General features: G+C 38.8%; 1 protein-coding gene across 1 annotated transcript in view; it reads right to left on the reverse strand.

Annotated features, from left to right (window-relative positions):
• The window catches only part of myom3 (myomesin 3), a 71,362-nt gene that overhangs the window by 23,828 nt on the left and 25,325 nt on the right, over positions 1 to 22,209 (reverse strand). Inside the window, exons 9-15 of the mRNA XM_084943920.1 lie at positions 21,993 to 22,133; positions 20,585 to 20,746; positions 15,064 to 15,205; positions 12,796 to 12,995; positions 10,698 to 10,751; positions 5,459 to 5,586; positions 1,527 to 1,710 (exon numbers count right to left, since the gene is read on the reverse strand). Coding sequence (XP_084800046.1) covers positions 1,527 to 1,710; positions 5,459 to 5,586; positions 10,698 to 10,751; positions 12,796 to 12,995; positions 15,064 to 15,205; positions 20,585 to 20,746; positions 21,993 to 22,133 — 1,011 coding nt within the window. The remainder of the gene's footprint in view (positions 1 to 1,526; positions 1,711 to 5,458; positions 5,587 to 10,697; positions 10,752 to 12,795; positions 12,996 to 15,063; positions 15,206 to 20,584; positions 20,747 to 21,992; positions 22,134 to 22,209) is intronic.

Below are 22,209 nucleotides of genomic sequence, written 5' to 3' on the forward strand. Positions count from 1 at the left end.
GTACATTATTGAATCACATAAGTTCACGTGGAGCATCTCCTATTTCGCTTGGATATGTTTTGTACTTTTTTATTTATGGGTTGTTCCAAAACATCTGCCACTTTGCAATGAAATGTTTTTTTTATACAATAATCCATTTCATATGTGGGAAACCTTAGAGGTTATCAAAAACACCGCTTTGCTTTGTTCCACCTCCACTGGGGGTACCTCCAAATTTTGGGAACATTCAACTGAACTGTCTGTGAAGGTTCTCAGTCATCCAGGTCATCGTAGTCAAGGAGCCTTTTGTCCCTCTGTGGGGGGATACTCCCACTAGGTTTATATCTGGGACTCTCCACCATTTGACCTTAGAACCGAAGAAGCTTCTCGGATGAGAGGTGAAACGTCTTCAAGTAAACTTAAAGAAGTCCAGACGCTTTTCTTTGCAAGCTCCTTTGATTCCACTGAACTAAATATTTTAAGAGGAAGAAAATGCACTCAACACATTTGTTAGAGCACAAGGGTACATACAAAGTTGTTCAGAACCACTGAACAACTGAAAACTTTACTTTTATTTTGCAAGAAACTTTCACGAATTCTATGAATCAAGCACTGAAGGATTGTTTTTTGTTTTATAGAAAAGGAATGAAAATAAAAACCTTAGCACTAATTTTAGTTTTTTTCTGTTAAAATAAAAAAGTAGTGCATGGCTATGTTTCAGTATTGTTGTTTGGCTTGTTTGTGCTGTTTTGTTGAATTGATACATTTAATCACATTGAGAAAAGTAAAAATAAGGCGGGTAGGTATTGCTTATATGCTAAAAATAGGTCATTTTAGGTCATTGGTAGGCATGTATGTTTCAGATTTCGTGGCTATAAAGAAGGTATTATTGTCATAAAATTAAAACAATAGGTGCTATTGGTCCATAAACTGTAAAAACATGTGAATTTAGCCCATTGCTAAACCCCCCCCTTAATATAAATTAAATGTTATTGTGGTCAGATAAAAAAGGATCCAATGCTTTTATAATGAGTCTAAGTGCTAGAAACAGCCTCATTTTATCCTGATGCTAAGTGGTTGCTAGGCAACTTGACCACGCAACAACATCAGATACGGATAAGAACCAGCAGGGGCCCGAGAAGTATCTGTGTGCCAACATGCGAAGTCAGTGGCCAAAGAAACTAACAACAGACAAGGACTTGTGTATTATGGTAATGTTATTAGACCCATAACATACGTCTCATACTGTCATTTATTTAAAATGATAATTATATGGTTGATAAATTATTCCTATCGAGCCCTCAATATTGTACTGTGATCTGTTCTCAATATGAAATCCAGATAATCTATTAAACCACTGAAAACCGAGATAAATATAGCCACATCATTTCTCTTGTAAAATTACTGTATGAGTGAACATGTAGAGTAGGAGAAATACAGTTCAGTGTGGAAATGCTGAACAATGACGGCACTCTTTAAAATCTAAGTGACCTTTACAAGAGGCAGAGTAATAAATGGCTACCGGTACATAACATATTTAATCTCACCATGTGGCTTTCCGAGGGAGATCGGTGTGGTCGGCTCAGAGGGATCACTGACACCATACTTGTTGACTGAACGCACTCTGAAGTAGTACTGCTTGCCCTTCAACAGGTCAAATACTGGGAACCTGGGAGAGTTTACCACCATGTCCAGACTCACCATCTCCCAGCTGTTTTTTCCTGTCAGGGACTGAAACAGGTGGGGAATTAGATTAATTTCCAAAGTGCTGTCTATCTCAAGGACATCTTCATAATTCAGGACCCTTAAAATATGCAGGTGGATTCAATCTGCACAGTTTGGAGTGACAGACAGTGATACTTTGATTTAGAAAGGCAGAAATATGAAAAAAGGAACAATATGCCAGGATAAAGTAAAAAAAGAAGACAGATGGGTAGGTATGCAAATTGTAGACCGCCAGTTTGTCATCTTGAATTTTTTTCCTTTTCATCTTTGTCAATTAGCCATCATCATGCAGTGTCTACATTATAGGCTACGTTAACGTAGCTGTTGTCCTGCTCTGTATTGCCATCATTTCTTTCCCCAAGTCTCTGTTTAGAACCGGGTATGTTCCCAGAGATCAGTGAGTATAAAGTGCTTGCTCAAGGGCGAATATGATATTTGGATGTTCTCTTCATTATATAAGAGGAAGTGAAGCTGTAGACTTTTAGTAATTTCAGATGCCTTTGACAGATTTGACAGTTTTATTACCTCAGTAACTTATAAAGTTTCAATAAAGATCTATTTCCTGTAGCAGTTTTTTTGATTATTGGAGCTAGAAGCTGTTCAGTGCCTGGGCTGATATTAGAAAGCCTGTAGGCCTTCTATTATTGTAAAGGCCAGGGGCTGTCCACACACTCCAATATGTTGGAGAAAACTTTTTTGACATCACCGATAACGCCTCTGAAAAAAGATTTTTTTTAAAAGGTTGCTGAATTAGGTGCATGACTAATTTTAAACCAAACAAAGCCTTTTAAATAACACATTCAGCCAACAACCAATCACTAGAAAAAATCTCTGCATGCAAGCAAAAAAAAAAAAAAACAACTCCTGATGCCAGAATATGTGGCATGTAAGAGCAACATCAAGGTCTGCTTGTTTTTAATAAGATGGTAAAGTTTCAGTTAAACCGACAACACCGCCAGTATATGTGGGTGTGTATTTCTTCTCCTTCTGTCTGTTTAATTAGTGCTGTTGTCAGCAGCCTGCTGTTAATTTGACTCACGTTCCAGCTCCGGACTTCCCAAACAAAACAAGGGGGAAGTACTGATGCAAGAACACTGATTCTTGTGTTCACTGGATGTGAAGGTATTACTAATTACAACTGTGGTTAGTTGGATATGTGTAAATATTCATATATGAGAGAGAGCATTATATACACTTATAAGAAACTTGGATTGGAGCCCATTCGCCTTCAGAAGTGCCTCAGGTCTTTGTGACTCGTATTCAACCAGGTACTGGAAAGATTCCTCAGAGATTTTGTCACGTTCCTGGGTCTGTTGAACCAGCGCTTTAAGTTTTCGTTTATTTTGATGTTTATTTAGGTTAACTAAGTACACTTGTTTATTAGATTCTCTTTGTGTTTTTCAACCCCTGTGTTTAAGTTTCTCTCACCCTTTATGTGTTTCATGCTGTGTGTCTTATGTGTCAAGTTTGCATTGCTATGTCTGCGTCTCCTGTTTCCTGTTTTATTTTGAAGGTCTGTGTCCTATGTCAGTGTGCTTCCTTTGTCTCGTTATGTCAGATTAGTGTCAGCTGTTTCCCCGTGTGTTTCCACATCCCCTAATCGCCCTTGTGTGTATTTAGTCTGTGTGTTTCTGTTCATTGATTGTCAGGTCATGTGTTGTCTTTTGTGCCATGTTTCCATGTTCCACGGTCCAGGTATCTTTGTATCCAAGTCAGGTTTCATGTTTCGGTTGTTTTATGTTTATCTTTAGTTTCCCCAGTTTAGGTTATTGTTTAGTTTCACGTCTGCCTTTTGTTTTGTAATGTTTTACCAGCCTCAATAAACGGCTTGCTTTCTGTCAACATTAAAGGTTTGTTCCACGTTCCCTGGTGTCTGCATTTTGGGTCCTCTTTGTGAATTCATACAGTGTGCTGCTGCATACTGTAACAGATTTTGATCCATATTGACGTGATAGCATCACACAGATGCTGCAGTTTATCAGCAACACATCCATGATTCAAAGCACAGCCATTTAACTCACTGTAATATTAAAGAACCCAGTTTAGATGGCATGAGCATTGTGAAAATGTGTACACTGTGGTCATAGAGTGATAGACGTGCTGTTAAGAAGCACCACACCATGTGGTCTTCTGCTGATGTAGCCAATGTGCTTCAAGGTCTGACGTATTGATTGTTCAGAGAAGCTCTTCTGCATAACTTGGTTATAGGGAATGGTTATTTGAGTTTCTGTTGCCTTGCTGTGAGTTTCAGCCAATGTCTTCTGACCTCTGGCATCAACAGGATATTTCCACACAGAGAACTGCCACTTACTAGACATTTTCTTTTTTTTTAATTCAGACCATTCTGGTTTTGTGTGAAAATCCAAGTAGATTTGCACCTTCTATAGTAATTACACCAGCCCATCTTGTGACAACAACTATTCCATGTTTAAAGTCACTTAAATTCCCTTTCTTCCCAATTCTGTGATTGCGAGCATCTAAATGCATTTAGATGCTGCAATGTGATAAACGTAGATATATGAAGTTGAAAAGATTTACTTAACAGAGTAGCCAGGTGAGTTTATATCTAATTGTAATTTAAATGTAGATATTTTTTAATGTCTTTTACCGTAGTAGGTGCGTGTTTGTTCAGAAATCTTAAAAGTGTGGATGTTTTCTGGATCATCGCTTCCTTAAGATGGAACTATTAATCCAGCACCTACAGAGCAACATGAAACTTTTGTTGGAAACCTGAAGGTATAAAAATCACTGCTCTATCAGGTCTGTATTGCTCTCTGTCGTCTGCTGAGGTCTTAAGTTGCTGAATACTGTGGTTGCCAGCTAGATGCAATCATTGTATTCTGTTTGGTACAGAGAAGGTACAGTACATCAAGTCTATTGTTGCTAAAAACAGCTGTTTGCACGCTGCAGGCAGCAATGATGTGTGATGCTATGTGACTCGAGACTGAACCAAAACACTAAAGCTGCAGTAAAATGGAAGCAATTAGCTGAAACATGATATACCGCTTCGTAAAGTGCAGAAGCTGCAGACTCTGGTGAAAATTCTGCTGGGTTTTCAACTTACACAGGCCCATTACATTTTTTTTAATGTATAATTATGGAGTTAAGGAGCTTTGGCTCAAATGAATGTTTAACATTTTACTGCTGTCCATTTCCCACATATGCATATATTTTTAATTCAGAGGCAGGTCTTTTTTAAAATGAAATAAAAGCCAATTTGTAAAACTTCACAGAAGGTAATCAGTCTCATTTCTCAGATTTGTAAATTAAACTGTATAAGTTTATCTCAATTATCCAGCCATCTTAGAAATCTAAAATCTAATCATGATATCCTAATCTTTCAGTTTTTCTCCTCTTCTGGCATGAACAGTTATCATTGCGATTTTAGTTTGCAGTTCTTCAGACAACATATCACGTGACTTCAGATTAACCCTGACTCCCAGAGCAGGCCACTTTTTCAAATAGCGGATCAAAACAAATCAGCTTGATAATAAACCTCTGATATGTTATAGTGACCAGTTTCAAGTCGCTGTGAGGAGATTTTCTACTGGCTGCTACAAAGATTGGAGATTTTTCTCCAAGTTTAAATTATGCTCAGATGTGATTGATCTAAAAATGATTTTTAGTAGATGCACTAAAACTTCACTTATTAGCTCATAAGATGAAGGAAGTTTAACCAAGACCCTCGGGGAGGCCTGCAGCCAATCAGTCTTCTGAGTTGTTGTAATATGAATATTTATGTGCCGTGACTGACCCGCTCCACGTAGAAGGTGAGCGGCTCCCTGCCTCTGGGTTCAGGCTCGGTCCAGCTCAGCACCACGTAGGTGTCGCTCACCTCGCAGGCGTGGACATTTGTGGGAGGAAAAGGAGCTTTGATTCGACCTAGAGAGCAAAGACAGGAGGAGGAGGAGGAGGATGACGAATGCAAAAGTTAGAACAAGATCAATGAGAATGAAAATCCAAAAAAGTGTTGCTTGAGAAGCTGCGTTTGATTCTCTTTCTCTTAAAATGCTTTGCTGCTGAATGTGTGCACAGCACCTGGCTACCCCAGTTTCACCTCCTTTTCTAATACCTAAGTATAGCAGATAACATGTAGTCAATTAGCTTAAGTCAGCACAATTTCAGTGACACTCCAAATGATTCAAGGACAATAAAAGTGTTCAGGTTTAGCCAGAAGTGTCCCATCTGTGTCTGCACGTTTGTATTCCTTGTAGAGTTTGTAGAGCTGCAGTGTGGATCAGAGAAGAGCTCCACAGCTGAAAGAGTAGTGAAGAGAGAGGGATGGTAGAGGCAGCAAACCTTTGTTAGTACGCAGAGGAGTATCTGAGCAGCAGGACACACTGTGCTTTAAAAAAAAAATTCATGTAGTGCTGCAGCGGTTACGGAAAAAAACATAAAGCCATGTAGTAAAATCTGCTGATGACAAACAAAAGCAATGATAAGCTCCTTAAACCCATTTTCAGGGAGGGGACTATTTTTAATGAATGCTGTGAAACTGTGAAGACATACACATATTTGTGTGGTATATGTGAAGAGAAATGAAAGTTTACTGAGAACAGATATTATTAAGCAGGCTCATCGGCGGTTGTACAGGTTTTCTCAGCGGGGTAGACGAGAGAGTAATTATAACATATTTCACCTCCTCTATTTAATGCATGCTTGCATTTCTTTCATTTGTTGCTCCAGAAAGACAAGAACACGCTAAAAGAACAATTAACACCAGTTTTAAATTTATTATAAGAACCCAAAGATCCCTGATAGAGCTCTATAAAGAAAGAAAGAAACAAACAAGTACACAGTAAAAGCCAAGCCATCACTAATAACCCCACACATGTGCTTCATAATGAGCATAACAATGCCTCCAGGACTGAGTTTTAAAGCACAGGCTTGCACAACAAGCCAACAATACTTGGTAATCAAATGATCAAATATTGTCCATAAGAGGGATGTTAATCACAGTGAATATTTTTTGGTCTCTAAGTGGTTTATGTACTTTGCAGCTTTACTGTTTTTGCATTTACATTTCTTTTGAACATTTAACTGTTTATTCAATGCTGTATTGTTTGACTGTTGAATATGCTAATTTAAGGGAAAATGATTTGATTTTTGTGGCTCTTAAAGTGCTTAATCAAACTGTTTGAAGCCAAACAATATAGTCATTTTAATGCACTCTTTTTTTTTTTTAAACAACCAAGCAGAAGGAAAATTATGTTTAATGTGCAGCTAAAATGAGCATTTAGGGACAGTAAGTGGAATGCACCTGATTGGTGAAGTCAGTCACCTGACCTCAGTTCAAAAGAAGATGACTGCAGCACATCTTTAAATGTCAAACATAAAAGTGTTTAGCATTTTATTATTTACACATAATGATTCAACGTGGCAGACTGAAGTTTTCTCCCATACGGTGTGTATACTGTACACAAAAGGAAAGGAACAACAATACATGTCTGAAGATTTCTTCCTGTTAAAATGGAGTTTTTTCTTCCCACTGTCGCCAAGTGCATGCTCATTTGGGGGGGCGGGGGCGGTTCTCTGTAATATAAAGTTCTCTGAGGTAACCATTGTGACTTTGCGCTATTTAAATAAAACTGAAATGAATTTCATAAAACTTACAACCTGACATCTGTGTCTGCTAAGTGAAACCAATGCCAACTTTAACCTTGATTCTTTTTTCAGTGATCATCTGAGGTCATTAAAACCATGGGCTCCTATAGTCTTTGCCCAATGCTGATGAATATATGGCCTCAAACATAATGAATAAAACACCAAATCCACACTGTGGATTTGGTGTTTTATTCAAATGCAGCTGAGAATAGGTGAGTCTTCAACCTGGATTTAAATAAACTGAGTGTTTCAGCTGATCTGAGGCTTTCTGGGAGTTTGTTCCAGATATATGGAGCATAAAAGCTGAATGCAGCTTCTCCGTGTCTGGTTCTGACTCTGGGAACTGATAAAAAACCGGATCCCGCTGACCTGAGGGATCTGGAAGGTTCATACTGGGTCAGGAGGTCACTGATGTATTTTGGTCCTAAACCATTCAGAGCTTTATAGACCAGCATCAGAACTTTAAAGTCTATCCTCTGACGGACAGGCAGCCAATGTAAAGACCTCAGAGCTGGACTGATGCGGTCCACTTTTTTGGTCTTAGTGAGGACTCGAGCAGCAGAGTTCTGAATGAGCTGCAGTTGTCTGACTGATTTTTTTAGGTAGACCTGTAAAGATGCTGTTACAGTAGTCACGCCTACTAAAGATGAATGCATGGACTAGTTTTTCCAGGTCCTGTTGAGACATCAGATCTTTTATCCTTGAAATATTCTTGAGGTGATAGTAAGCTGATTTTGTTATTGTCTTAATGTGTTTTTCTAAGTTTAGGTCTGCATCCATCACTACAACCAAATTTCTCACCTGGTTGGTGGTTTTTAGGTGTATAGATTGAAGTTCTCTGGTGACCTGTAATCGTTTTTCTTTGGCACCAAAGACTATTACCTCAGTTTTGTTTTTGTTTAGCTGGAGAAAATTGTGGCACAACCAGTCATTAATTTCCTCAATGCATTTACCAAGAGCCTGTACAGGGCCTCGGTCTCCTGGTGACATTGTGATATATTTGTGTGTCATCTGCATAGCTATGATAGTTTGTTTTGTTGTTCTTTATAATCTGTGCCAGTGGGAGCATGTAAATGTTAAACAGAAGAGGTCCCAAGATGGAACTTTGGGGAACTCCACATGTGATACTTGTCTGCTCAGATGTGAAGTTACCTATTGATACAAAGTATTTCCTGTTTTCTAAGTATGTTGTGAACCAGTTTAGTACAGTTCCTGAAAGACCTGCCCAGTTCTCCAGTCATTTGAGTAATATGTTGTGGTCAACTAGAGCTTGAGACCATAAACTCAATAATAAGGAGGAGTTAGATGTCTTTTTTATTAACTACAAAAGTCACATCCTGTTTTGGTTGTGACTTTTTTTTTTAGGTCACTTTTCTAATCTGGAGGCTAGCCTCCCCTTTTCAGAAAGCCAAAATAAGGGAGAAAGTTTCCTCTTTCATTGAACTTAGAGACCATAATTTAGTGGCTCTCAAACTTTTCATGCCATGCACTCCACCTTCAAAAGTCAAACAAAGGTCAGACCTCCAAACGTCACAATTTTTTATAGATCATAAATAATAAAAAAGGGATCCAAGTTTAATTTTAGAGGAACAAAGGTCAGTGAGACAGCATTAGCAAACTACATACATCACATTCATTCGGCTTAGTTTCTCTCCAACCCTCCCACAGCTCTACAGCATATAACCTTTCAAATATTCTGATTCTTCATTCTACACACTAGTGATGGGATTTCCGGCTCTTTTTAGAGATCCGGCTCTTTCGGTTCGGCTCACTAAAAAGAGCCGGCTCTTTCGGCTCCGAACCGGCTCTTTGGGTTGTTTTGTTGCTTTAATTAATTTATTATTAACAATAATATAAAATTATGCACAAAAGGAATTACTAACGTAAAAAAAAGTGGTTTTATTTATATATGTTTATATATAAATATATGCGGTGGCCCCTAGAGACAAAACACGTACAAACTCCAAAACACATTTCTAGCATGAACTGAACTTCCAAAGCAGAGCTACTAGATCACTTAAATTGCACAATTGAAAGCATGTGTGTATTGTTTGTGTATTTATACACAGGCACTCATATATATTCAAATAATTTAAAAAAAAAAGTTCATTTACCTGTTGCTACCACACACCAAATCCAGTCGTTGGTACTTGCTGGCTTGTGTAGCCACTAGGTAACAAAAGCTCAACACTGTGCCTAGCATCCTGGAGCACTTCTGTTGTCTTTTGTACGTGTTTTGAGTTTTTATGTGCTCCTGAGTTTTTATGTGCTTCGGAGTTTGTACGTGTTTTTACGTGTTTTGGAGTTTGTACGTGTTTTTACGTGTTTTGGAGTTGGAACGTGCTTCAGGGTTTGTATGTGCTTCAGAGTTCGTACATGATTTGAAGTTTGTATGTGCTTTGTCTGTAGGGGCCACCGTAAATATACTTTTATTTATTCACTCCACATAAAATGTAATAAATAAATCATATAATACAAAAATCAACTATTCACATTTCAACTTTTAACTATTTAAATTTTCAGCATTTTCCTTTTACAAATTTAAAGTGAAACAACACAAAACACTGAAAACCACAACACAATTAAATATAAATTAAAATATGAAAACAAAAAGAAGATGCATATTCTCTGTCATATGGGACTTTCTGAATCCTTTATCATCTGCAACCGAAAATAGTTGTGGATAATTACTATACCTTTCTAATGTGACGTTGTTCTCTAAGAGCCATTTCGTTCGCGAACGACCCATCACTACTACACACAACATACAATCTGGACAAGGGAGGGTCTGAAGTTATGTGTACTGCAACAGAGTCAGTCTGGATGGAGACTGATCTTAGAAGTTCAGGATGTTGCAGTGCTATGTCATTTCACTTCTGTTAAAAGCTGCACACATGCACTTCTTTGTTATACATGTATACACTCCTTCTGCTCTAAACCTCCCCTGGAGAACAGAATAAAGAGAGTATAAATGGACTCCCTGTGCTACATGTTTTAGATGGCTCCAAAAACACAAATTCCACCTCCCGCTTTCCTTTTTATCTGTCCGTGGGTTACATTGCCAAGGTTATCAGCCCTCTTCACAGGCATTCACACTAGCTCGAACCATTATGTGCATTTACCAGGACACCGCCAGGGATTGTTCATTCTTTTCAGTTCTGTAAATGGAGCAAATGCTCATTGCTACAGTCATACAATTACTGCAGCTCATTGTTAAATATAATATGAAGATGCATTAAGCCACAAACCCCGAGGGATCCTGCAGGCATAAAGGAGGCACCATGCGTGCCGGTAAAACATGGATCCTGTTTTAAATCAAGGGGGAAAATGTTCAAGTGGCTTGTTTTTCTGACAAAATTATGCTCTGAAATAAGAATAAAGCTTCTCACCTTCCAGTTCATCTTTTGTGATAGTAATGGTCCTTCCCCTGTCCACTGTAACCACTGAGAAAGGAGAACAAAACAGACAGATACAGGTTGAAGATAGAGAGGATAGAAAGGAACGTGGTACCAGGGTAATGAAGTTATATATGAGCTTACAATAACAGTATTATTGTATTAATGTTAGAGGAGCAGCCACTGATAAGAAAGTCGGACTCAGAAAGACACAAAGAAGTGAGCCAGACCGACATGGGAGGATGGAGAGCAGGCTGGAGGTAAGTCAGCCTTCTGTCTGTCCTTCATCTGTGTTTAATGATCCACAGCATCTGACCAGAGTCCATCTGTCCTCCCAGTTACACACGCACACACTCCACAATCCACATCGCATCTTATTAATTGCTCCCATCATTCCAACATTACGCCGTTGACCAAACAGAAAAGCTTTAAAATACGTAATCTTTTAGGAAATAATGTGTTCTACCCCACAATGTAATTAAGAAGCTGTCAGAGAAACAACTGCAAAAGCCCGTGGCTCTACAAAGTGAGATCTAAATCTGCACACCTACATCTGTTCTCTCTGGTAGTGCTGATTTCCTTGCAGGTGTAACATGGCAACTGAGGCAGATGAGGTGAATAAACAGTAGGAACGAACTGATACCGCATTGTTGATGCTCTCTGTAGTCATTTGTAGATGCAGATGAATGACAAATTAAAGGAAAAGCCTGAATAAATAAGTGGGGATACATAATGCACGCAGATGCTTCCATGAAAAGGCGCAGGGGTCGCTCAATGGCTAGATGTGTTCGAAAATAATGTAAATCATATGCTGTGATCACAGTCAGCAACAACCCAACAGCTGCATAAGATTTTGAGCCCGATTTCAGACAGAATTGCCCAATGATTAAGCTGCATTTCTATCTTTTTTCTGCCATTAGGTCCACTCTAACTAACTACAAGCGAGAGGGAACATATTTTTTCTCTAATCATTCACTGGAGACCACCATATCCACCTGAATCCAAAGGCATTTTAAGTTGTTGTCCTTGGGGCAGGGTGCTAGCTATGTAAAGTACCCCTTGATAACAGTGGTAAACCCACCCATGGTGCTGATTTGGTAGGCATTTATCCTCCAATAGCACTTATGGAGCAACTGCATTTGCAAACCACAGTGCTTGATGATGTCTGCTATGTTTAGTGGAGGAATTCAAACTTTCTTTGACTCTGGCTCTCAAAAGACCATAAATTGAAATATGTAGAAAAGTGCTGAAACTTCAAGGATCTTTTCTAAGGAGCAGGAGTCTGTTCATGTGGAGCTATGGGTCAACAGCTCTTGTTTGAAATGTACTATATAAATAAAGGTGACCTAACATTAGTCTGAATGAAGGAAATAATGATACACTGGCACCATTTCACTCTGGCACACGCCATGTTTTCCTCTCATTACCCACAATGCAGCTTGAAAGCCAACAGTTTAGTCAGAGATTTAAGTCAGTAAAGTCCAGATGAGAATCTCAAGGTATGAGAAGAAATTCTTCTTCCTTCTGACTCTATAATCTTAAACTTTTGGTTTTCAAAGTAGACCAACTTTCTCTAGAGCCAGAAAAGCATCTTTATGCATCTTTTGTCAGACATCCAAAAGTTCTACCAAAGAAAAACACTTTGATGTGTCATGCAAGTTCCCCCATTTTTACAAACCACATGAAGTGCATGAACCTGACAGCTAACTGATAGGACAGTTTTGGTGCCTGTGATCTTACATCAACAAGGCTGCCCAAGAGAGTTTAAAACAATTAATTAATTATGATTAAGGAATAAATACAACTGCATCGCAAAGCCTGATTCAGTAATTTAAGGAATTTCAGGAGAGTGTTTTTTCCACTTGCTAATTGATCGGGGAAAGTTCCTCCACTAAAGCACTCATGCATATTTGTTGTGCATATTTTGGCATTGTTTATGATATCAGACGCCGACAAGACAAAGCTCTTGAGGTATTCTGCTGGTCAGGTTTAAATTTCACTCCACAAATAAATTAGACGATGCAGGAAAAATCAGCAACATTAACACATTTTACATCTTTTTAAATGTCAGTGTTGATGTTTAATGTGTTACCCATAGTCCTGGTGTGTTCCAGGGGGTCTGCAGTGAGGACGGGCTTCGTGGCTTTGGAGGGGCGCCCTGCACCGGCCTGGTTCACACTACGTACTCTGAACTGGTACAGAGTTCCTTCCTTCAGCCCGAACACTGGGTAATGGCAAATCTTTTGAATATCCACATTGCAGCGCACCCACTCACCCTGGCCGAGGTCACATCTGAAAAGGACACACGGTGCGAGGGAGAAGTCAGTCCTGAAAATACAGTAATAAAGAAAAAGAAATTGTACAAGAAAAACAAAGAACTAACCCATTGTGTTTGAACAACACTAGGTGCAGTCTGCGGGGTACAATATTATAACACCAATTCTGAAACACTTTATCCCACATAACAGCCAGTACGTACGCCACAAAAGAGTATAATTGTGACCAGAGAGCATCGCGAAAATAACAGGGCTCCAAAAACAGAACAAAAATGTTTTTTAAGTACAAGTCCAGGCTCAAATTGTACGACATCAATGACAAACTGTTGCCACTTTTCTAACCAGACGGGGGGGTTGCTAGGGAACTGGGAAGTATCCTACACTTTGTTTCGTTGTTCAGTAACCAGTAGCGTTTAGAGCTGTGTGTTGTGACTAAAGAAGAAAATCCATAAACGAACATGAAATGCAGAAATGCAAATATATGAGCACACATGTTCAGGTGATCCTGACTGATTGATTTTGGTGATAGCTCCAGTAGCTGTTCTCCTCAGAGAGCCTTTGAGTCTGCTGTTAACACACAGTTGAGGGTTGATAATTACCATGTATACCATCCATCTCATTAGGGCTCTGCCAACTAATATGTCCAATTCAAATTCCTCAGCAGCAGAAGCACACAGAAGGGTTAGCAGTGTAGGCTTACTGTTGGTCACATGTTGACTTGCAGTACAGGAAATCACTGTGAGTCCAATCTAAAATAAGCATTTTAATGAATGCCAAATCAACGTGAGCTCACTGTAGGAGATGCAATCTCTGTGCTGGATATTTCTGGCAATGAAAACCTGAAATCTTTTCGTCAATACTTTTCTTTCGTTGTTTTACTGAATTCAAACATGCACACAGTCTGAAAAGGTAGTGTAGTCAGACTAATTGTCTCACAGTTGATCTATTGATTGAGTGCCTGTTGAAATGACATAATCAGCTGTCATTTTAATTAATATTTAAATGACATGATAAATCACCAACCAAGCAATGACTTAATGAAGGAGCTTAATGTAAAAATCAATATGAACACAATGAAAAAAACAAAACAAAAACAGTTCTGACAATCGAAATTTCATCAGTCAATTTTCAAGGTTAAAAAAAGAAAGAAAAAGAAACCCTGACATTGCATTTGCAATATGTATAAAAACATGAAGGTGACTCGATGCCATGGTTTGCTGTGTGGCAGGCAAGATGTAGGACCCAAATGCAGGACTCACGGACAATGAAGGAGTGAACTAAAGAAGGCAGCTTTATTTTGGCTGTAAATGACTCTTCATACAAAAAACAAAGCCTTAAAGCGAGGAACTAGAAATACGAACTAAAATCAAAACACTAAGACACTGGGAAGCTAAGGAACTAAACTGGGAAACAGCTGAAAAAACTACAAGGAGCATGGAGGAAAAACACACAGAGTAGTGAAGGTACAATGTGACAGCACACTTGCTCAGTGTGTGTGAGGACTACAATACACAGGTTGAAAACCGAGAGGATGGAAACGGGTGGAAACACAGCTGGGACTAATCAGACGTAACGAGACAGGAGTAAAGCAAAACTCCAAACACTGAACACAGAACACAAGACTATCAAAATAAAACAGGAACCACACAACAGGCACAAGTGCACGGACTTGATACTGAACAGAGGGAACACGGAGCACAGGGACAGGAGTGACATGAGACACGACTGACTGGGGAACAAGAAAATAAACATGAAAACAGAACTAAACCTACACTGAACATAAAGGGCACAGGAACAAAACCCAAGAACTAGAAATCAAGAAATACTACAGAACTTAGAGCGCTAGAAATACAAAACAGAAACCAAAACACTAACAGTGAAAGTGAAAATCTAGAAATCCTAAAATACACAAAAAAGCACATTTCTATGTCAAGACCTGCTCAGTGGACTGTTGATTTGCCAACACTGTCAGCTAGTTTTCAAAGGTCTGAAATAAACTTTCAGTGTCAGCTTTCACTTTGTTTTACCTGATTCATTTGAACCCAACGGAATATTTGAAGTAAGCGGTACATCACGATTCTCACCGTTCCACATAATATCCCTGCACAGGTGAAGCTCCATCAGCGCTGGGCGGCTGCCAAGTCAGGAAAACGTAGTCCTTGTTCACGTCAGACACCTGCACTGCGAGAGGAGACGCGGGACCGCCCACCACTGCAGCTGATGCATCTATGGATGTCAGCAGAGAGTCAGTTAGCGAGAAGAAAAACAGCATAGAAATATTCAGCCCCCAGCTATGTACTAATAACTGAACTGAATTTGTGTAGCTCTAATGAAGGCTGAATGAACCAGTAAACAAGTCAAACAGGAGCAATTTGTCCCAGCTGACAGAGAAGTTTGTGATGTGCTGCTTTTTTCACATTATTTGGAATATATTTATTGGATTTCCAGTTTAGCACTCAACTAAATCTTTTACTGTGGAAACACAGGGTTTGTTTTTCCAACAAAGTAGGAGAAAGATAGTGAGCCAAAGGAGGAGGAGATGTGTAAAAACAAGGGAAAAAGGAACTGGAAAGTTTAATTATAGGAGCTATAGCAATCTAGTTCATGCAATTGATTCAAACATATAAGCCTGAAAGTAAAAAAAAAATGGCCACCAATCCTGGGTTTCTTAAGTTTTCATGTCTGCAAGATTTTCAGAAAACTTGACCTCTGACCTTGAGGTCAAGATCACTGAGATTTTTAGTAGATGCACCTATGGCATCAATTTGAAAATCCTACATTGTGTCAGTCTCAAATGATCATGTTCACAAAGTTGGGCATTCATGCCACCCGCCTGCCGGTGACGACAATTTCAAAAATGAGTTTTGCTTTGTTGACCTGCTATTGTGTGTTTCTCCTAATGACCAGGGATTATCAATGATTTTAAAGTAATCAATAGTTGCCACTCCACATGTTAAGTTACTCCAGGAGATATTCTATATAAAATAAATTCTGTGTGCTCAAATTGGAAAGATTTAAAAAAAAACAAACAAACAGCGTCTCAAGTACCTGATGTTCTTTGATCCAGTTTTTTATCCAAACCACTTAAAAGAACATGTGAACAAATGTAATTCTTCCATTTCAGAGCCATTAGTGACAGTTAAGTTATGGTTTATTAGAAAATTGTTTAGACAGAGATGGAATCATTGCTAAAAGACGGGGTGGTAGAGAACGTATAGGTACAAATAAGACCTTCCATGAGCTCTAACTTGTTTTGACCAGCCACCTATCCCACATGGTGATCTCCCTGGAAAGTTTACCTAAAATGCACCTTTTGAAGTCTTCTCCAGCAAATGATCAGAAAACAGATCAAAGTTCTCCGGTAGCAGTCGTTGTTTCTGATGATCTACATCACAGACCCTGCATTAGTGAAGTTTTGCTACTTTAAACTTGATATATCCCACGATACTGATGCTCAAAGCTGGTTATGGAAAAAGCTTTTCTGAACACAAACAAGACTTTGGCTTTAGATTTTGATATTATAACAGATCAAGTGTGTTTTAATCTCTGAAATTTCAAATCTCCTGCCGTCTCAAATTTGACACACACACACGCACACATACACACACACACACACACTCGTTTTCATATCTTAGTGAGGACATCTATCTGTCAGCATCTGACATAATGCTTTCCCTCGCCGCTTACCGCAACCCTAACCATGAAACCCTTACCCAGGGGTGTCGAACTCCAGGCCTTGAGGGCGGGTGTCCTGCAGGTTTTAGATCTCATCCTGGGTCAACACACCTGAATCAAATGATTAATTCATTGTCAGGCCTCTGAAGAACTTTAAGACATGTTGAGGAGGTCATTTAGCAATTTAAATCAGCTATATTGGATCAAGGACACATCTAAAAACTGCAGGACACCGGCCCTCGATGCCTGGAGTTTGACACCCGTAATTGTACGTAATTGTAACCTTGACACCAAAACCCTATTTTGACCCTCAAAAATGCCTTCAAACTCGTGGGGACGGGAATTTTGTCCCCATAAGTGACTGCTGGTCCCCGCAACTAATTTCTGTCCTCACAAAGATGCATAAACATGTACACACACACACACAGACATAGCGAAAAGGACAAAAAAGAAATGAAGAAATTATTCAAAGCAGACTTGAATAACATAGCGTGACATGTTTGCAAACCTTTTCTTGATGCTGAGAATAGATTGGTTTTTTTAACAAAAGGCTTAAGTCAACATTTAAATAGGAAACATATCTCGTTCCTTTTTAAATGTGCATCCACCAGCCACCCTCCCTCCCATCCTTCATTTCTTATTTGTTTTTTATTGCAAACCCCCCCATTTGTAATGCTAATATGACGGCTGAATGATGGAAAAAACACACATTCAGAGACCTTCCCTGATTCCAAAATTAGTACCTACAGCTCTGGTGAAAAAAACGAGCTCCCAAACAAAAGAGAGAGCGAGTGAGCCAAGTAGAGATTTTAAAAGACACTTACTTTGCATTAAGTGTCCGTATACGTGTGTTTATTTGGGCTCAGATGTGTTATCGATGTATGTGCACAGGAGCTCATGAATGATTCAGAGCACTTCATGCTGTCGGTGTGGGAGTTAAGGTTGAATACATACATGAACAAGCACTACAATTACTTTAAAACACATACTGCACATGTGTCAAACCTCCTCGTAGTGCTGCTTAGATTTCAAGTGTGAGCTACTCTCTGGTTTATTTGCATGTCGAAAGAAGAAAGCGGCATATGAAAAATATATACTTTCATCGAACAAAGTTAACAAGCCCTCGACGGAGAAATATTTTGATTGATGGTGCAATTTCCCCGTATGAATCAGTTTGCTGACAGGAAATGAAACTAGAACCAAAATCTGGTGAATACAAATAATGTTTGGAGGAATGTTTGCTCTGAACTCGAAAGTAAAAAAAGATGATTATATTTTCCAAAAGACAGATATTTTGTACACACAGGTGACAAGATCACACTTTGTCATTATTTGTCATTTTGCCGAGGACTGAAAACATCACATCAAACAAAGCGTATAATTTGAAAGACAGCTGGGCAAGTTCTTCAAAGAAGACACTAAGTATTTGAGGAGTTTCTGATGTGATCTGACACCCACTTACAAGCGTGGCACAATGCCTATGAGTGGCTTAAGGAAGTCATTGAAAACAAGCTACGTACTTCAAAAAAAGCAACGTGTCTGCAAAATGGATCATACATTTCATCATCTGCTTAGATAAGCATTAACTGTTACCACTATATATTTTATTATGTAAATAGAAGCAGGTAATGCCTAGGCAACCTAGGTACTCATGTTCCCAAGGCCTATTGTTGTGAGGTTTGACGATGATCCACAAAAAATTGTGGATAATATAAAGTTTTTACTGATTTTCAAATTTGGTGCAAATTTGACGTTTACACCCAATTTTCACCAAAATGAAATCAGTTGAATCTGTTATTAGCATCTACCACATAAAATTTGGAAATGATTTTTTTGAAAACTGTAGATGCTAGATGGCTAACAAACAGAGAGACAGACAAACAAATGCAACTGATTACATACTCCCTCCCTTTGGGGGGAGAATTACTCAATCACTTGGCAGAAACTCAATGCATCTAGGAAATCCAAAGTTCAAACCAAGCATTAGAACAGAGAAGAAAAGTGCTTTAGCTAACTTTGAATGTGCCATGGTTGTTTGTATCAGACGGGCTGGTCTGAGTATTTCAGAAAATGTTTTATCTACAGAGATTTGCCAACATCTATAGAATTTACAGAGAATGATTGAAAAAAAGAGAAAATATCCAGAGAGTTGCAGCTATCTAGGTGAAAAAGCCTCGCTGATTCCAGAGTTCAGAGGAGAACCACCAGATTGCTTCGAGCTGTCAGCTATGACAAGAAACTGAGGCAACAGTTCAAACAGGCTCCCCAAATCTGAACAACAGAAGACTGAGAAAAACGTTAGTTTAAATTTTCTGAAGCTTTTAGATGAGAGAGGTCAGAATTGGATGTAAACAACATGAGATCATGGATCTCTCCTGCATTATTGTTGCTGGCCATGTCCATCCCTTTATGACCACCCTGTATAATCTTATGATAGCTGCTTCCAGCAGGACATGATGGCCTCCACAGTGACCAGATTTCAATCCAATAGAGCACCATCAAGACTTATTGGAATGGGAGATTTACAGCACTTCCAGCACTTTGTTGAATCTATACCAATACAAATTGAAGCAGCTCTAAAAGTAAATTGGATCCAACCAAGCACAAGCAAGAGGTAATTAATACAATGACCATTGATGGTAAATATGCTTAAAATGAATTCACATACAGTTATTTTAAAAATGTTTGCAAAATTTGTAATATGACCAAGAGTGCTGGGCACTTAAAGGAACAAATTAAGAGCACTCTGTTTTCAGATGCATGTTCTGCTTAGGTGTGTTTGTAAAAACAGTGAACGGGTGAAAATGTGGGATATTACAAGGCTGTGACTGGTGGTTATAAAAGAGACGTCAGAAGGAAAGAAGCACATGGTCAAGAAATTTCTTATGTTATATTGAAATAATGTGAAGCTCTTGTGTTATTATTTAGTTAGAGTTTAGTTGGTTTTTATTCTAGTTTAGGTTCATCCATGTCTCTGAGTTTATGAGTCTTTTCCTGTCTTTGGTGTAAGTCTGTGTTGTCCTCTATATTGCACTTTTAGCTGTGCCAGTACTTTCGTCTCTCCTTGTGTTCTGCCTCTCCCCTGTCTGTCATGTGTTTCATGTATGCGTTTCCACGTTGTCAAGCTCGTGTTGTCATGTCTACATTCTATTATGTTTCCTGTTTTATTGTGAAGAGTCCGTTCCATGCTCAGTGTGTTTAGTTGTACTTCCCCTGTGGCATTCAGGTTCATTTGTGTCAGCTGTGTTTCCCCAGGTGTTTCCACTTCCCTCATTACCCTTCAGTGTATTTATGTCTTCTGTCTTCACCAGGTCAAGTCACATCTGGTCACAGAGTTTCCTTTCTCCTGTTCATGGTCCATTTATCTCTTGTCATAGTTTTTCATGAATCCTGTTCCGACCATGTTCAAGTCAGTTTTTATGTTTTAGTTTTTCGCCGTTTAGGTTTCAGGTTAGTTTTTCTCCAGTTTGCATTGCTTTGTTTTTGTTTCGACATCAGCCCAGATATAAATGGCTCGCTTTTTGTTATACCGCATTTTTCTTTTGTGTCTGCATTTTTGGTCCACACCTCAAACACACCGGCCCACCCCCCGTGACAGTTTTTAAGACTACATAAATGGTATGTTGTTTTTGTTTTTGTTTTTTATAATCATGATGATCCTTTTGAGAGCCAGCTGAGGGTTTCCTATTGTTTCTAAACTTTAAGCTAAACTAATGCATCTGGAGGTTTGCTATTTTTCATACTAAGCATTTGCACATGAAAAGTGGTCTTAATTTTCTCTCAGTGAGGCTGTGGAGGTATATTTTCACATTAGTGGATAATTTTGAAAGCACCAAAGCCAGCTTCAGTATTTATATTAGATCCATTAATCTTTGGACTCTAATGCATTGATAAATTGTGAGTGTAGGCTAACATTTTAGAGTATTTCACCTGTGAGATAGACAAAAGCGCTGTGCTCTTGGATTCCATCCGTGGTTCTCAGTCTTGCAGTATAAAGACCTTCATGCTCCTTGTGTGCAGCCCTTAAGGTGATGACGGCCTTGGTGTCAAATGTTTTAATCTCCACATTGCTGGATTGATGCAGTTGTACACCTGGAAAATAGAAAAAGCAAGATAAAAAGTCAAGAATAATGCTTTTATGACCTATTACTTTTATTTTACCAACTTCACTGTTGAAAAAGGTCTTTCACGCCACTAGACTCGAGGTAATTAATGCTTTAACTTTAACTTCTGGCTGTGTCCCTTCATATTTTAATGAGGCCATTATTCACCCTCTTTTAATTTTAGGAAAATTTCAAAACTGCCTTTATCTCCAAAACATTATAAAAAGTGTTGGCCAACCAACTACCAGAAGTTTGAACTGTTCACAATATTTTAGATAACTTTCAGCCAGATTCACTCTACTGAAATTCAAATGAAATTTTAGCACATAAAATGAGATGAAATGCAGGTAACTATTCAATCCTTATACTCTTGCGTCTGTCAGCTGCTTTGACACAGTTAATCGTAGTACCCTGATTAAGTGATTTAGAACGTGGGTGGGCATTTTGACTTATTTTCTTCCCATCCCTCTCACTGGAGTGTTACACTTGCTTTTGTTAATTTTGTGTCCTCTCCTGCTGCTTTATCCCGTGGTGTACCGCAAGGTATCCTGTTTGCTCCCACTTGGACACATCCTGAATAACTTTGAAGACATTTCATACTATTGTTATACGGCTGATATTTCATTGTACTTGTCTTTGAAACCCCAGAATGTGACCAAATTATCTGTTGTTCAAGACTGCATTCACATTATAAAGGACTAAATGGTATCCTATTATCTGTTTCTCAATACACAAAAACTGAAGTTATGATCTGTGGACCTGACATCTTTGTTCCCAAAGGTAATTAAAATCTTGGACCTTTGGGATGATTTGCTCTGAGTAAATCATCCCCAGATCGCTTGCAGATTATCCAAAATGCTGCTATGAGGTTTCTCACCAGGGCCTCTAAAAGGTCCTAAACTTTTGGTGATTAGAGCCCTCCATCGTCAGTTGCCTCCATACATCAGTGAGCTACTACAGCCATATATAACTTCTAGATCTCTGAGATCTGCTGATCCTTGCGTGATGGCTGTCCCTAGATCCATAGATCTGTGCTTTCTCTGGTCCTAAGATCTGTGTTAATACATTTTTAAAAGAAACTTAAGACCAGCTTGTGCAGGCTTGCCTTGATTTAGTTTTATACCATTTTAATTGTTGTGTATTATTCTCTTCTGCAAAGCACTTTGTGAACTTTGTTCTTTAAAAATGCAATATAAATAAATCTTACTTAATTACTTTGTATTTGCAACACTTACCATCTCTAAACCAGCTGACATCCTTCTGGAAGAGGAGCAGAGCTGAGGTGAATGTACACTCCAGGGTGAGGGTGTCACCCTCTTTCACCCAGGTCGGGGGAAAGGAGGTGCCAAACCGAGCTTCCTGTTGAAGCTGTAAGGCTAGAATAGATGGGAGGAATGGAGCAGGAGTAAGAACACACGGGTGATAGAGACAGAAATGCCTAAAAAGACCATC

The sequence above is a fragment of the Perissodus microlepis genome, chromosome 11, assembly GCF_051167445.1.
Source record: "Perissodus microlepis isolate ML-2025 ecotype Zambia chromosome 11, ASM5116744v1, whole genome shotgun sequence".
In the NCBI taxonomy this organism is placed as follows: Eukaryota; Metazoa; Chordata; class Actinopteri; order Cichliformes; family Cichlidae; genus Perissodus; species Perissodus microlepis.